This window comes from Drosophila virilis, chromosome 4 (genome assembly GCF_030788295.1).
Source record: "Drosophila virilis strain 15010-1051.87 chromosome 4, Dvir_AGI_RSII-ME, whole genome shotgun sequence".
Lineage (NCBI taxonomy): Eukaryota > Metazoa > Arthropoda > Insecta > Diptera > Drosophilidae > Drosophila > Drosophila virilis.
The window spans coordinates 25666549-25683300 of record NC_091546.1 but is presented as its reverse complement, the minus strand read 5'-3'; the positions used below and the strand labels follow the sequence as shown (position 1 = coordinate 25683300).

At 41.9% G+C, this 16752-nt stretch overlaps 2 protein-coding genes across 4 annotated transcripts; one reads left to right on the top strand and one right to left on the bottom strand.

Annotated features, from left to right (window-relative positions):
* Positions 1-3528: 3528 nt before the first annotated feature.
* LOC6634330 (uncharacterized) lies at positions 3529-12482 on the top strand. Of its 3 annotated transcripts, none has more exons than XM_015169837.3 (9): positions 3529-3628; positions 5218-5728; positions 6523-6642; positions 7588-7672; positions 7835-8280; positions 9136-9887; positions 9948-10118; positions 10179-10332; positions 11180-12482. In XM_015169837.3, the coding sequence occupies exons 2-9, from the start codon at positions 5366-5368 to the stop codon at positions 11678-11680; spliced, it is 2592 nt and encodes an 863-aa protein (XP_015025323.1). In that variant the 5' UTR covers positions 3529-3628; positions 5218-5365; the 3' UTR covers positions 11681-12482. The 3 variants fall into 3 exon arrangements, with proteins under 3 accessions (XP_015025323.1, XP_002057683.1, XP_032293620.1); XM_002057647.4 differs by lacking the exon at positions 3529-3628 and adding an exon at positions 4657-4807; XM_032437729.2 differs by lacking the exons at positions 3529-3628; positions 5218-5728; positions 7588-7672 and having other exon boundaries at positions 6554-6642.
* Positions 12483-13962: 1480 nt separating this feature from the next.
* Positions 13963-16522, bottom strand: LOC6634331 (serine-rich adhesin for platelets). The gene has a single exon (XM_002057648.4). The coding sequence runs from the start codon at positions 16482-16484 to the stop codon at positions 14115-14117; it is 2370 nt and encodes a 789-aa protein (XP_002057684.1). The 5' UTR covers positions 16485-16522; the 3' UTR covers positions 13963-14114.
* Positions 16523-16752: the final 230 nt, after the last annotated feature.

Sequence of the window (16752 nt, the reverse complement as noted above, 5' to 3'; positions counted from 1 at the left end):
TCAGCCGGGCAGTCGTTTACTTTGCTTTTGCGGTTTTGCTGGCCAAAGTGCTTAATCAATTGGAAATAGTATGTGGGCAGGTCCTAGGGGCAATGCGACGCCTTTAAAGGCGCTGCCCGTACACCAAGTCGTCCTTTTCTTGGCTGCGGAAATTTCCCAACAAATTTGTGAGCTATATTCTCGTATGTACGTCTGACCAGCGTGTAACAGCCAAGCAGACCAGGAGACACCAAGCTGGCAGACAGCCTGCATACTGCGGCCTGTTCTCGATCCTGGACGGGCAACTGCATGCGCTTCCGTTAAGGAAATTACCAAACAACGCGCGCTTCCGGCTGATATGCGACGCCTGCGGAGCTGCTGTCTCCTCTGGCTGGCCCTCTTGCTGCCCCATCGCCTCGCACAGCCATTTGCAGACGTCCTCGTCGCCGGTCTCTGGATTACAAAAGCACAAAAATGAAGTAAAATTAATGAAATGCCTAGCAGCATGCCATGTTCTTTATCCCACTGCAACGGCAGTTGCCTTTGTTGCGTGTTCATTTGATGGCGCCCGGGGATTTGCAATGGGCTCTGTGCTGGGATCCTCCCATTATAGCCGGCGCAACGCGCGAGCTGTTTTTCTAAATTAGGTCTACTTTTAATTGTTGACAGCTACTGGCTAGATTAGATACCAATCGGCGCTCTATTCTCTGCTTAAATGTTAGCCCTCAAACCTTAAGTAGACAGTACTAATGACAATAATTCAATTAATAATAATAATTATAGATAATGATACTTAAGAAAGTTATGATAATTACAATACAAAAACCGATTTAAATTAAATAAATAGAAAATAAAAGTAATTTTTCAAGAAAGTAATCAATAGAGCTATTTGCCAAGTTTAAGGACTTTAGCTCGTTCTCAAAGGAGATTGTTGTGATCATTTGATATGAAGCCAAAATAACATTCTTTATCTTTATTTCTAAAGAGTACCATTAAACTCTGTCTTAATTTGTGAAGACAGTATAAAATAAAGGTCTTCTACATATTGCATGTTAATTGGAGGTAATTAAGAAATTTATAATCTTGTCTAAGCAAACATTCCTTGCGGATAATATACTTAAGCATATATGGGACTCATTAGAAAGGGAAAAAGAGATTTCCCCATAAACAAATACAACTCCATCCGCTGCGATATTCTGTTCTCAGCCACAACTACAACTGCTCTTAACTTTTCCACGCTTTACTCGTTATCCGGCTCATCATTTTGGTTATTTTAATCATAATTTCAAATATAGTCGACTGCACGCGAAGGGGGATGCTGCTGCTGCTGCTGCTGCGGTTGCTGCATTGAAGCCAAGTGGCAGAGGTAAGTTTTGTGCTGTACCGGATTCAGACCCAGAAATGCTTTACTTTGCAAACTCATCAAAGTTGAGTTGCCTACAAGCAGCAAGGAGCGATGAGTTAGTGGGCGGGATTGGGGCTGGTGAACGCCAGTCACTCAGCATATGAACACAGTGATACGTAGGTATACAAACGGGTTTTTATCTATATATATATATACTTATATATATATATAGGTATATAAATGAAATATTTTTGGCAGTCGCTACTTGCGGGAGAGAAACACCATAAGTTGTCTCGAATTTGTTTGCCTTCTTGCTGAATTTTCATTTCAATTTTCTTGCTGCAGTTTTATTTAATCTCACTTCAGGTGCAACGAATGCGTTCGAGTGTTTGCTCTGCCGGAGTGTGTTTACACTGTCGGTGGCGTTTTGTGAAATGTATGTGGCTTAGCTACACTCGCTCTTTCGAATGTATTCAAGGTTTCTTTATTTTTATACCCTTGCCGTTGGCATTTTTTTATTGTCACGGAATACCATCTATAACGCAAAGTGTGCCTCATGAAACTTTACATAGAAACGTCAAGAAAAGAAAACAAGTTGTTTATTATGGAAAATTCTTAAGTTTTTTAACATATTGTAGGTCAACTATTCTCCTTAAATATCTGAAGGAAATCAAGCTTTCGATAGCCGAAAGGGTATTTGATGTTCTGCGTGCCGAAGACTATTTTTATTTATTTCAATTTTGTTATACCAAAAATGGGAATTAGTTAATTTGTGCTGTTTGTTGCCTTCAAGTATACATCCGCATATTTCTCAATTTTTAAATTGTTTTCAATGCAAATTAATTAGATAAATGTTATGTCTGAAGCAATGGAGACGTAGTTCCTACTTAGAGCTGTGCAGAGTCCGACTTGGGTTTTGGGCCGAGATCATTTCTAATAACGCTGGCCAAGAACTTTGTCTATTACTTTGCCATTGTTGCCGCTGTTTGGCGTTGCAATGACAAAAGTTTAGCAAACAAAACTGTTTTTCCCAGCGCCCAGGGGCTGTGGGTCGATGACGATGACGATGACGATGGCGTCGGGTTCGTTTCCGTTTCCGCTTCCTGCTCGCCACTTAGAAGGCGTTCGAGGCAGACTCGAGCACCTTTTTCTTTGCATATTTGTTTTGAAAACTTTTCAATTGCTTGCTGAATTTTCACACAAACAAGAACGCACTCACACAAAATGGGGAAAACAAGGCGCCAAGAGAAAGGAATGATAAGAAGAGGGAGAGAGACAGAGAAGACACACATGCACACAAATCGTCATTGGTTTTTTTTTTTGTATTTGGTGTCCTTTTCTCTCATTCTCGGCGCTTTGCACTTTTCATTTGGAGTTCGTTTTTGCCTTTTGCAATTTGTTCCCAATTGATTTCAAACACTTCAAATTTATTGGTTTTCAAAAACTTTACGAATTTTATTGTTTCCGCTAATTCTTTTGTCCAGCTCGGCAGACGCAGCCGGTCAGAGACAAACAGCCAGGCATTCAACAGTCGGTCCAAAAACACAACTCTAGTTGCTGCCATTTGGCCAAGAGAATCTGGGCTGTGCGCTGTGCATCCTTTCAGCTATGAAAATGGCCACAAGATATATGCAGCAAAGTTAGGCCGGATATGAAAGTCATTGAAATGAAGCACTATAGAAGATACTTGGGATTGGGTTTTATGTAGCGTTTGTTTTCAAAGTATGTGCACTTTGCAAAATGCTTATGAGAAGAGTTTCAGTTTCGCATTAATTACCCAAAAGCATGCGTGTGCTTTCATTTAAAGCAAAATCTATTCCCTCATTGCGCTTAAATAACAGATCGTTTTAGCAAACACTCAAATTTATTACAAAAAGCGTTTAAAATACTTGGTTTTGTCCAGCTTGAACAGTTTTAACATACACATATTCATCTCTTTAGGTAAAACACAGACCAACTGCGACGGGTCGAAGGTTGAATAGGCGAAGAAGTGTCTATGCTCATTTGCAAAGAGCATTAAGAAAACTTATTTGAGACGTTAAGACTTTCCGCAGAATCCAGCTCTTCGGTGGAAGCCGGGGGTCACACATATTTTTAAAGCTTTTGGAAATTCCATTTGAAACTGTGAAAAATTAGACTATTGACAGTTGTTTTCTTTGCAATCCGATAGGCTGTATATTATTTGTCTTTTCAAATATCTTATTTTTTTTAGAAATTTATTAAATATTTATAAAATTAATTTTTTTAGTTAAATACATCCATCAAGACTGGAAAATGCGTTGCAATGATTGAATGACGGAAAATGTATGTTTCGGCTTCAAGCTTCTATTCAGAGGAATAAAATGGGCAGAAAATGTTGATTCTAACTTTTTGGTTTTGCTTTTGATGGACTTCAAACTCATATTACAATACTTATATAATATGTAACTTTGTACGAGCAGAAAATGGTTGGAAAGCCGAAAGCTTATCTTAAATATCGATTTAGCCTCTCGAAGTAGGTGGGCAGACTTACTTATATGTTCTTTAGCATACTTTATTTGTGATCCCTGACCTTCAAAATAATCGTATATAAAACAGTACAATCATCTTAGCTTCCTTCCATAGACAAAGTCTTCAAACTAACTCCTATTTCTTAGGACATAGGAAGAAGTATTTCAGGAGTTCAAAATTTTTAAGTATACTCTAAAAAAACCAGAAAGAACGGCTATATTTGTTACGCCAAAGATAATATACCCGGGCAGAATTATGACTCAAGGATAAGTGACGAAAATGTATTCTCACAATATGGAAGGTCTGAATTGCTAATTTTGCTGAAGATATCTTGAATATCAAGCAACTTTTATATATGAGGAGAAAAGTGAAACTAATAAATGCCAAATTTAATCAAGTTATCTGAAAAACCAAAGAAGATCTTAAGGAAGAGAAGAGATGACTTTTTACTGCTAAAATCGGGATTTTAAACTTTAACGCAAAAAAATATGGAAGTCATGACAAGATAGATTAGTATAATATAATAATATTTAATAGATTAGTATAATAGTGTAGTAAGTGTAAAGAAATAAGCTTTGTAAATTTTTATGTAACCATAAGTTACTAAGGCGAGACAACGAGAGCTATTCTCATAAATGACGAATTGTGATCCATATAATTTATAGTTATTGCAATAGTTATTCAACAATTTGGCGCGCTTTTTGGTTGTTTTCTCATCAGCTGATGGGAACCTTTGAGCATGGAACTGCGCATGTCCTTTGTGCAGGCTCAACTGCATGCGTCCTGTTGTTTTCTGGTTGCTGAGAGAGCAGCGAGAGCAGGAGAGCGCGAGTCCTAACAACTTGACTGTTTTGACAGTTGGCATAACGAACCAGTCGAACATTTACCGAAAGCGTGAAAAGTGTTAAAATCTTTGTTAAAGTCAAGTGTGAATAGTTTCGACTCTAACTTAAAGCTAAGTGTGTGAACTGTTCTGAAAAATGCATTAAAAAGGTGAAAGATGTGTTAAGTCTAGAAAGTTCATGGCAGAGGCCAAAGCTTAGCCACAATATTGCCTTAAGGACAAGTTGACATCGTCCATTGCCATTTAATTTAGCGCAAGATTTGGTGAAAAAAGTCATCAATAACTAAAAACTCTCGCTTGCATTTCGCTGTACAAAGTCAATATCAGAATCTAAGAAAAGTGTTGCACGGAATTTTATTGATTTTTCCTTTTTGACTGGCCAACAAGGAGAACTGTCAGGCAGCACTCATTCTCATTCACCTCCTCTCTCTCTCTCTCTCTGCTCTTTCTCTCCCGTATCGCGTTTCTCTCTTTTGCCGCTTTTGGCGTTTTGTTTTGCTAAGCGCGTTCATTGCCAATTTTGTTGCTAATCAGCTGTCCAATTGGTTTGCCTTTTCAGTTGCCACGATAGAAAATGCCATGCCAAATGCCAAATACTTAGAAACAAGCGCAAGCCCATTTGCCAAGCCACCCCCACAATATCCACAAGTGTCCAAAACTAAACGCGTACCAACTGACCCACCACCCAAACCCTACCGTTCTCCGCCATGTTAGGCAGCAGGAGCCCCCCAGCGTACAAGCCACTGACAACCGGAACGGGGGGCTCCGCCAGCGCTTCCTCTCTCAGTTCCAGTTCCAAGTTGGCGACCAGCAGCTCCCAAGGCGGCCATCCCTACCAGCAGGCCTACGTGGGCCATTCCCACGCCTGTTACCACCATCAGCAGCAGCAGCAGTCGCATCCTCATCATAGTCATCATCATTCCCACGGTCACGGACAAGGGAGCCGCACCTCTCTGACGCCCACCATGAAGCGCGGCAAAAAGAACTGGGGCAGTCGGGAGAGATCTAGCATGAGTTTCCTGATTGTAATTCTCTTCTTTGCTGTCTTTGGCCTCATCATACTGACCGAGGTAAGTTCAAGAGTTGGTCTGAAGAAAAGATAGAACTACTCTCTTCGGAGTGCCGAAGATTTAAAATTCTTGTTTTATACAGGAAAAAAGTGAAAAAAAGTGTTTTATATGACAATTTTCACAGCCTAGGACTGAGAGAAGAAGACTTAGAGTTTCTTTACGAAATACGCAGAAGACAATATTTTTAAGTCGGGTCTTTGACAAAAGCTCTCTAAACTTTATAGAAGAAAGAATTGCCAACTCCATTAACTACATAAATATTCTTGATCATGTGACCAGGTCAATCGATCTTGGTAACTACAAAAGCTATGAAATTGAATGAAATTTACAGGAGACATATGTTCCTTTGCCATATGCAGAATGAGTTTATCATTTATCATAAAATGCTTAGATTATATGGTTAGGCTCACAGGGTGATAAAATTAATATTTATTATTTAAAATTGTAGAACTAGAGATTAGCCCTGTTTAGTTGCAACATTTTGTATTCAATAATAAAAGACTAGCTCATTTAAAGAATTGAGGAAATATTTAAACAAATGAATAAGTCGCTGGTCATAAAATATGCATTCAACAATTACAACATTGTGTTTGCTGTGGGCTGGGTTGGGCGCGGATTTATGATTGCAATTAGGATGCATTAAAAATGCAGCGTGCAATTAATTACAAGACCAGACGTTAATTAAAATGCTAAAAGCGCAGCTAGAAATTAGCCTCAAATTTAAGCAGCGCTTCTTCTATGCCTTTAACCCATTGACTGTCTACTTTGTTTTCCACTTTTGCCTCGTGATGCAGGTTTTTATGATCGACGAACGCTCCCACAGCGGCTTGATGGCCATGAGGGCAGGCGGCGGCGGCGGTGCCAGCCTGGGCGGCCGCCTGGGCGACGCGATGCCGGATTATGATAATGTTAAGGTAAGTTTTGTTATGCAAATGTGCTATATAAGTATGTGCGATGCCAGCGCGTTGCCAGCCAAATGGTCAACAATTGTTGTTGTTGTTGGTGTTGCACCTGCAACAATGCGCCTGCAGGAATGGGGCGTGACAGCTTAACTATTGCGCCCATTTTTATGGTCTCCAACTCTTTGCGAGCGCGTGGGAAAACAAAAGATGTTGCCGTTCGCCATATTTCGCAGCATACTTTTCGGCTTGCAGGAGGCAAAGAGATTTGCATATTTAAGCAGCCCAGCATAGCGCATAGCGCATAATGCATATGATTTACTTTTTTGTGGCAAACGCAAACAAAAAGCTGATTTATTTGCAACCAAGCGCACCGCAATGCACTTAGCTGACTTATGAAATCATGAGAGCCCCCATAACCCCTAAGCTGACAGTTTTGATATCTGAACGGCATGCACGCTGCGCAAAGGCATATACCAAAAAAAAAGTAGTATGACAGTTAGCTTACTTTTTAAATATCTGCGACTGCTAGGCTTAAGTGAAAGGAAAACTCAGGGTCTTCATGTCCATGGTGAATCTAATCCGGACGGTAGGATACATGTCAATAAAAAGGTTATAAGTCGGATAGTTTCATTGATGATATTTGCCAAGCAGATTAATCAAACCGCATGGCAATGAACATGTTAAATTTATTAAGATTAAGATAAAAACCTAACATTTAGTTAAATAAATCAAATTATCTTATTAATAAACTTATTTTCATTTATGCTGTCTCACTGATTAATTCTGATTCTAATTGATACATGTTTGAGACTGATTAAATTTATTTTTAATAGAATATAAAGTTATGCAAGTGCTTTGGCACTGGTTTAGCTAACTGAATATAACTTTTATAAATGCACATTCTGCTGACCGTTTATTAAATTTATATTTTGATTGGCAATCAAATTGTGCTTGCAGGATGACTACGAACTGGATGACAGCATTCTGAGTGATAATAAATTAGGTTTTATACAGTTTCGTGACAATAAACTTAAAATTCAAGGTAAGTAGCAAATGGCAATCAGAGACACACAATGGCATAGCCATTTGGTGCCCATAATGCAATCAGAGACAGCCATCGCTATGATAACAAAAGCCGGCCAATACAACGAGGAGGAGACATTACGTATACGTCATGTATCTCATGCGATTCGCCATTTCACAGATGCCGCAGGCGCCGACGGCCAACATCCACGCTATGCGGGCATGCTGCTCAATGGCGCTGCTGGAGCCGGAACTGGTGCTGGGGCTTTTGGCGTGGGTGTCGCTGGCGCTGGCAACGGCCTGAACATGCCGTTGATACCCTGGGGCCAGCTGCTACCCGACAAGGTGGAGGAAACGTTGCCACATTTTCCATTTGGCACAGCGCCCAGCGACGGCGCCTGGCAGGTTGTCAATGGGACCCGCTTCAAGTTCTTTGTCTACTCCGCCTACTTTGATCGCCGCGACGGGGCACGCCTTGTACGCGTTATTGGCGCAACCAAAACACGTGGACCAGAGCGCGTCTGGTGCAGGTTCTGGTATGGTCCCACGACTCACAATAGCAGCGAGGCGTCGACCTCGGTAGCACGTGCCAAATACACCTCAGCGACAGTAATGGCCCGTGTGAAGGTGAGTTCAACCAGCTGACCGACTTATTGTTGATCTAGTTTGCACATTTAATATGCTGCTTCCATAGGAAAAATACTATAGAAACTAAACTAAATGGATTAGGTAATTTTACTTAATAAGCTAGTATTGTAGGATACAGAAAGCATCCAACCTTCGTGTGTAACAGTTCTGCACTGGGAAGCCTGACTATAAGCGGATCTATTTATTGTTTATTTATGTCTACAATATAAATCAACACAACTTTAAATCCTAAACTGCAAATATTCCAATGTTCATACTCCACGACGATCCTTCCATAATATTTAATCCGATATTCGTGATTTTAGGACTCCAGGAAAGTGCCTTCTTTTGCTGTTCCTTATGACGGCTGTGCCTTCCATGTGACACTCACTAGATAGAAAGCGATGGAATAAATTACTGACTAACTGATTGATTAATCATTGATTGATTCATAAAACTAGAGGGATATATATTTAAATATATTTAATTACTTAATGCGTTTAAGGGCACTAAACGCCAAACCATGAACAAAGAGTTATGGGGGTGGGAAATTTTGACGTATGTCTATGTAGGATAATGGCGGGTATACCCCGGCATTGGGATAAATTCCGTTAAACATCTTTGAAAAGATCTTAAAAATTAATTTGAGCGCGAAGCGTCACCCATCAAATTTGTTGCCCCTATTTCCACAAAGCAGAAATAAATTTTTAGAAGAGTTTTTAACAACCGTACATTGAAATTGAATTGAGGAAACCCGTACTCATTCAATCCTTAGGTAGGACCTTAAAAATCAGTTTGAGGCCAATTGAATGCAAAACAAGAAAGTTGAAATGTGCCGGGCCTAATCTATTTTAGATCATTCGCGAAAACTGGAATCTAAAGTACAGCGCATGTTTTGTTTTGTGTCCGGTGCGTGCCCCACCGTTGGATGTGCCGCAATATGTCAGCGTTGTCTCCAGATTGCGGGCGCCGCCCGGCAATTTGATAACGTTGCGAAACACGGATCAGGATGCGGACTTTGCACCGCCACCGAGCAATAGTAGCGCCAATGGCAATGGCAACGGCAACGGTAATGGCAATGAAAATGGGAATGGCGGTACTCGTCCAGCTCCGCCGCATGCACCACCCAGCGGCGAGGGAATACCTGACCGGATGGCGGTTTGTGTGAAACCGTTTCACTTTAGCTACGATCAGGCGCTGTATCTGATGGAGTATCTGGAGTTCTATGCGTTGTTGGGCGTCTCGCACTTCACCTTCTACAATCATACGCTGGGCCCGCACGCCTCCTGTGTGCTCCGGAGCTACCAGCAGGGCCAGGTGCCGGGCAACCTGACAGCCTTTGACTGGGAGCCGCTGCAGCCGGCGGAGGCGGCCACCAATGCTACGCCGCGTATCCTCAAATCGCTGCACTACCAGCGGCCCACGGTAAGCATACTGCCGTGGAATCTTCGCATGCGCTCCCAGAAGGAAATACGCACTGAGGGACTCTTTGCGGCGCTCAACGATTGCCTCTATCGGACCATGTATCGGTACAAGTATCTGGCGCTGGTCGATCTGGATGAGTTCATAGTGCCGCGCTACACGGACACGCTTAACGACCTGTTGAGGTGAGTCTAAACTTGTAGTGGGAATACCCTGGATATTCTCTGATACATTTCTTTTGACAGTTCCCTCAATCAGCGGTTCCGCAATCGCAACACTGGCGCGTACTCCTTCCAGAATGCTTTCTACTATCTCCAGTTCGCAGACGATCCCCTGGCCAGCTCGGGCATATCGGGTGGCAGCGATCAGCTGGGCAGTGTGCGCGCCTCCCTGGTAACACAGCGCAAGACGCGCAGGTGAGTTGGCCTCGCCCAAGTGAGATGACGTGTGTCTCAACCCCTCTATTCATTCAACAGACGCTACAAGTTGCATCCACAGAAGCAGCGCTCCAAATATATTTGTAAGCCTGAGGCGGTGGTTGAGGCGGGCAATCACTTTGTCTGGGAGTTTTCGCCGGGCATGGGATCGCTCAATGTGCCGCCAAAGGAGGCTATACTGCAGCATTATAGGGTGAGTCAAGGTTTTAACTGAAACTTCTAATTATTCAGCTGAGCTTAAGGACATTTTTCGATTAAATTCATAAAAAATAACTTACGTTTTCGATTCCACAAAGTATTTAATTTTCGTATTAACAGCCGAGTCGATATAGGAATATATGAATGCATGTTCGTTTGTCTTAAAACATTCGTCCGCCCAAATCTGATATGCTACGTTCTAAAAAAAAACTGTGTAAAAAAGACAAAATTTGGTGATTGGTTCCTTAGATCTAAAATCGATTAAAATTAGTGAAAATCAACGATTTTTTGAGAACTAGCTTTCATGTTTATTTTATTAAATCACTTATGTAACGTGTAGTTATTATTAAAAAAAAATAAAAAAATATAAAGACTTTCTTAACCAAATAAGTCTGATTGCATTGTTGGCTCACAAAATATTAACATATTTTAATTGCTTTGACATGTATTTTTGCTGATATGCCCAAAAAGGGAATTCCCCTAAATTTGGGCTTGACTAGAAAATCTGCTTGTTTCCACAAAAAGGGAATTTCCCTAAATTTGTGATTTGAACATATTTCGCAAAACTAAATCCCAAAAGGTTTTAAATGTTTTTTGTTTAAAATAGTGTAAAACAATTTAAAATGTTTTAAATTTCAGCCGTGTCAAAACAGAATTAGGTGTATTTAGTTTTTAAGATATAGTGCTCCTTAGGCTACATTAAGCACAACTTTATTACTATAAAACTGCCTAATTAGCTGGCTGAGATGTGACAAAGAGAGGATGTGGCTGGATGATATGGTCATCTGGTCATCTGTGCCTCTAGGCTTTATCTTCCCTCCTTATGCTTATTTTTTATGCAGGTTTGTGAGTTTGGCGGCAACGATTGCATCAAGGCGCCCTCCATTTTGGATCGCACCACCACCAAGTACGTGAATCGCCTTGTGCAGCGCGTGGACGCAGTTTATCGGCACCTGCGCCAGCGTTGCGATCTGCCCGCGCTGCCGACACTGCCCAGACGCTCGAATGCCCAAACGGAGCAGCAGCACAACGAGAAGCCAAAGTTGCTGCAGCAAATGCGTGAATTGAATGAACTGAAGACGAAGGAGCAGGTCAAGGCACAGACGAGTGCCACAACGAAGCAACAGCAGCCAAAGACAGCGACAACGAGGCGTCCGCCAAATGGTCACAGCCAGGCACGGAAGCCGCTGGGTGCAAGCACCACGGCGGAGACGGTGGCAAGGACGACAACGCCGGCAGCAAAGCAAATGCAGCCTCCGGCGAATGTGCGCAAGAAACGCAAAATGATCGTCTTCGATCTGGATGAGATGGGCGCGCCGATAGCGCGCGTCGAATACCACTGAGGAGTGGATGGAATTGGCCAACTGGGTGGATTATTAGCAGCGAATAAAGCAGAGCTTGTATATTTTGAATAGGTTTTAGTGTTTCGGTTGTGCATCCGTGCGGTTGTTTCCATACATTTTGCTCAATTCCAGATCAGGGCGAGCATCTCTCTGGCGTATTACCATTTACAAAGTTCATCGAATGAATACAACGCTCATTATTCTTGAATTTCCCGAGATATTTCATCTAATTTATAAGCATAAATTTACGAACTACGAAACATTGGTCTGTTGTTTTGGTCAGCCTACAAATCTCAATATTCCTATGCAAAATTTGAAAAATTCCTAATATTGAAGTCAAACTGTTAGCCTAAGTTTAGTGTAAGCGTCCAAAAAGTTAAAATACAATCCCCAAGTACTGTTAGTTGTACGTATGCATTTTTAAATTATTAATTGCAAAATGTTTGCCGTTCATTTTTTCAAAAGATTTTTGAGCTAAGCACCAGAAACTGATAGAACCTACACTTAGCTAGACCCTTACTCGACTCGTATTTCGATCAAGTGACGGAGATACTAAATAATTAAACAATAAACATTAACGAATTTTTAAATGCTTCTAAATATCGCACATATTTGTATATTTTTTGCCTTCAACAGCAAACAGCAAACATAAGAAGCGTCTACTAGATATATAAAATATAAATATAACAAATATATACAAAGTAGTAATAATGCTCAGTAGTTGATAAGCAACAAGACACCCGATTATATGGGAATTGTTTTGAAAATAAATTACAGTCAATAAAATTGTGTGCAAAATTAAGAAACCGCTTAAATTGCTTTTTAATGGAGACTTCGTTTGCTATTGCAGTTTTTATGGGTACCCCTCAATTTTAGTGTAAATGTTCTAATAATGAAATAATGTTTATTACAGTTTTATAGCATATTTGTAAATAGTTTATTCTATAACCAATTTGTATTATAATACATTTGTATAGCAAATGTAAGCTTTTATCGACATGTTTAGCTAAAGCTCTTATAAATGCCTAGTATAACACATTTAGTATGCGCAAGCTGAGTGAAATACAAATGCAAGAAAGGCAATTGTACGCTGGTATAACAAAAAGTCCTGGGCATTATCACACTTCGTGGGCGCAAACTGGCACACACAACAGCTTTCTATTATAACAATTTTTGTTTTACGTGTTATACAGCCATAAATACAATTATGCTTTTTTATGGTATAAATTTCAAAAAGCCGCCCGCGTAGGCAAATATGCAGCTCAAAGGGGGAAATGAAAAAACTCGGAGAGTGGGGAAATTATAAGAGTTTATTATTTTTATATAAATACTTTAATTACTCAATATATAAGAATGCAGATGTAGATTGTACTGCTCGAATAGCTAGATACCACGTAAACATGTCTAAAGTCGATCGAACTAGAAGAAAAATTGCGATAGTTGAACTTTTATGTCGAAAACAAAAAAAAAACGTTGAATATGATAAAAGCTGACAGATGGGCAGATAAATACAGTTCTGCTCGTAACATTTGCACATATTTATAGTACCGTAAATTACCTATTGTGTAGAGTGTATGTACAAAAAATATTGTTTGAATATAGTTTTGTAACAGATACAAATGCGTCAGATAACTGTACTCAAATATTTGTGTGAATGCAGAAAATGCAAATATTTAATCAGTTGTTGGGAATTGTAATAAGTTTCAGTGACAAAAAACAATGAAAATCAATTAAACAATTTTCCAATTTTTTGCTAAATTCAACTATTTTCCAGTCCGAAAAACCCTTTATTATAACACTGCACATATTTTATTAGACCTATTTCAAATCAAATCAAAATCGATTTATTAAATTTATATAAGATCAATTCTGAGAAACGTAGCAGCTGCCAATAAATTTGCCAAGCTGCAGTCAAAGCAGACCAAGGGCTAACCAGTTCCCCCCGCAGCCCGATCTGAAACCCAGCAATTTTTAATATATGGCACACAAGGGATGGGGATGGAGGCCCCAAAAAAGAGATACCGGAAATGTAACAGGAAGCAAAATGACTTAATGCTCTGCGATTGCCATGCCAATGGTCAGACGATGGACACGGCTAAGGTTCCGGTCGGGGCAACAGGGATGCACTTAAGCAGGCCGCGCACGTGGCGCTTGGGTCAGCGAAAAACTGGTGAATGGCGTCATAATTGCAATGCGAACCAAATGGAAATGAATGCGTGCCATGTGAGGCGAGTGAACCGCACAGAAAATGCGACGCTGCATTCATAGAGAAAATCGACTGATTTTTGCATTGAGAAAAGGCATTTTATTGTGCTGATTTTAATGACCCACCACCAGGATTACGCTAAAGTGCTTTGATTCAAGGAATTGCATCAGTGCTTAAAGTTCGTCGGATTGCTATTCATTTTGCTGCTGTCCATGGTTATTTCATGGACTACGTGCTGGAGTCCGTGGGATCCGTTGATTCATCAGAGGGATCTGTTGAGTCATCAGCGGGCTGGGTTGTGTCCTGAGCAGGATCTGTTGTGTCATCAGCAGGATCTGTAGAGTCATCAGCGGGCTGGGTTGTGTCATCAGCTGCATCAGTTGAGCTATCAGCTGCATCGGTTGAGCTATCAGCGGCATCGGTTGAGCTATCAGCTGCATCAGTTGAGCTATCAGCTGCATCGGTTGAGCTATCAGCTGCATCGGTTGTGTCGTCAGCGGACTGCGATGGGTCAGCAGCAGGATCTGTTGTGTCAGCAGTTGGTTGTGCTGTGTCCTCAGCAGCATCCGTGTTATCTTCACCAGACTGCGTTGAGCTGGCCGTGGAATCCGTTGTGTCTTCGGCAGGAATCGTTGTGTCGTCAGCGTCAGGCGTTGTTGATGCTTCGGTTGCGTTTTCGCTAGGGTTGTCCTCAATGATTCCATCCAGATCCTTTTCGCATTTCAGCTTATCCTTGGCCAACTGCTTCAACAAGGAGGCAATATTTTTACTGGCGTACACTCCGGCCTTGATCAGCTTTTGGCTCTGCCTTATTAGTTTCTGCAGCTCATTCTTTGCATTGTTCAGCTTCGCGGCCAACCCCGCTGTGTTGGCTTGGCAGCGCAGTGCACTGATGGGTCCTATAAGACACTGGTTCATTTTGGCAATGAGTTCCCTGGCATATCGGGTGTACTCATTAATTCTATCATTGACCTGTTTCTCAAACTGACTTTTCAGGAGCTCGAAATTACGCAGGGTGCTGAACAGATTCTGGGTGTGGCGTTGGATTAGCAGCTTGATGAGACCGGTCGCCAGCGGCAGGCCAGCTCCATCGGTTGCATTGTTAACACGTTCCAGCTGCTGTTTTTTCCATTCCAATAAGTCGTCAATGGCCTCCTGGACTTGGTCGTTGAGTTCCTCGGCCAGCTTACTGTTTAGGTTGGAAAGTGCAGATTGTAGCTGGAAAGCCGTCGAATTGAGTTGCTTTAGCGCTGCGAGACCGTTGTTTAGTGCCTTTTTCTTGATGAGATTCTTTTCATCCTTGATCTTGCCTTCCAGATCCGTAATATTGCCCTGCAGGTTTGTCGTTAGGTCAGCTAGGCCAGTAATCAATGAGTTGGAGATTGCACTCGACAAATCCTTTCCCAATTGAGTGATATCAGCTAAGAACGCGGCTTTCTTATTGTCGAGTCCGTCTAGTATATCTTTGCCTAGTGCTGCGCCGTTTTTCGTTGCATTAAAAATGCTCTCGAAGAGACTCCTACTTCCATCACCAAGCTTGGACAGTATATCGCCGAAAAAGGAGGACGCGTCTGACGCGTCGTCTGATTCCGTTGAGGATGCGTCATCGGATGCCGTTGGACTTGTGCTCGTTGTCGTGCTCGTGGGATTGTCTTTGATGATACCATCCAGGTCTTTTTCAAGCTTACGCTTATCCTTGGCTAGCTGGTTTATAAGGGCGACTATGGAATCGCTGGCGAACACACCTGCCTCGAGCAATGTGTTTCCCTTCTTCAACAGGATCTTGAGCTCATTACGCGCATCACTGAGATTCTCGATCGCCTCCTCAATGCGAGACCTGCAACGAATAATGCTTAAACCTCTGCAACTGTTCATCGCATCAATTAAATCCTTAGCGTAGCCGGCATATTCGCTGATTTTGTCGTTCAACTTCTGCTCCAACAGGCTCTTTTTAACCTCGAGCTCCTCCACAATGCTGATCAGATTCTGGACGTGGCGATCAACGAGCTGAGTAATCAGTTGACTTGCTTGTGGCACACCGACTCCGTCGGTGCCTTTGTCCACGCGATCCAGTTGCTCATCTCCCCAGCTCAGCAAATCGTTATATGTTTCGTTTAACTGGATGTGCACTTTTTCACCGAGCTTCTGGCTTATATTAAACACTCCGGACTTGAGCTCATCAACCACTGAACTGAGTTCTTCCAGTGCGGCTATTCCATTTTTCAGAGCACCCCTCTTTATGAGGTTCTTTTCTGCATCGATCTCGCCTTTGAAGGCAGTTATATTGCCAACTAAGTCTTGCGATAGGTCCTTCAGGCCTGTCGACAACGCCTCAGAGATTGCGTTCGACAGATCCTCTCCCAACTGGCCGACATCGTCCAAAAACTTGTCGTTGGTACTCTTCAGGTTGTCCAGAAGATTCTTGCCAATGGCAGCACCATCATTGGTGGCCTCCCTAAGTCCTTCGATAATGCTGTTGCCTCCATCCTTTAGATCGCCCCACACATCCTCAAAGATCGCGGAGCTGGGCTTGGCCCAGATGCCCCCAGCGCCTAAGCACAGCGTAAGCAGTAGCAGAGTTCCCTTCATCGACTGCATCTCGTTAGCTGAACTTCCAGTGCATCCTCGGCGCTGCAATTGCCCCCGGCTTTTATATCAAGCGCTGGCCTGCACTGCAAATAAGTGTGTGCGCGGCTTATTTGCATTAATTTTATTATCAAATATTTAAGCAGCTGACACACTCGACGCGGCTATTTGTCCACCTTTGTTCGGCTTGCAATTGAAATTAAGAGGGGGCCGCGGGGTACCATTTGCATGCACATTGCACATGCGGGCAAATGTCGCATCAAATAAAAAACAAAGTTGC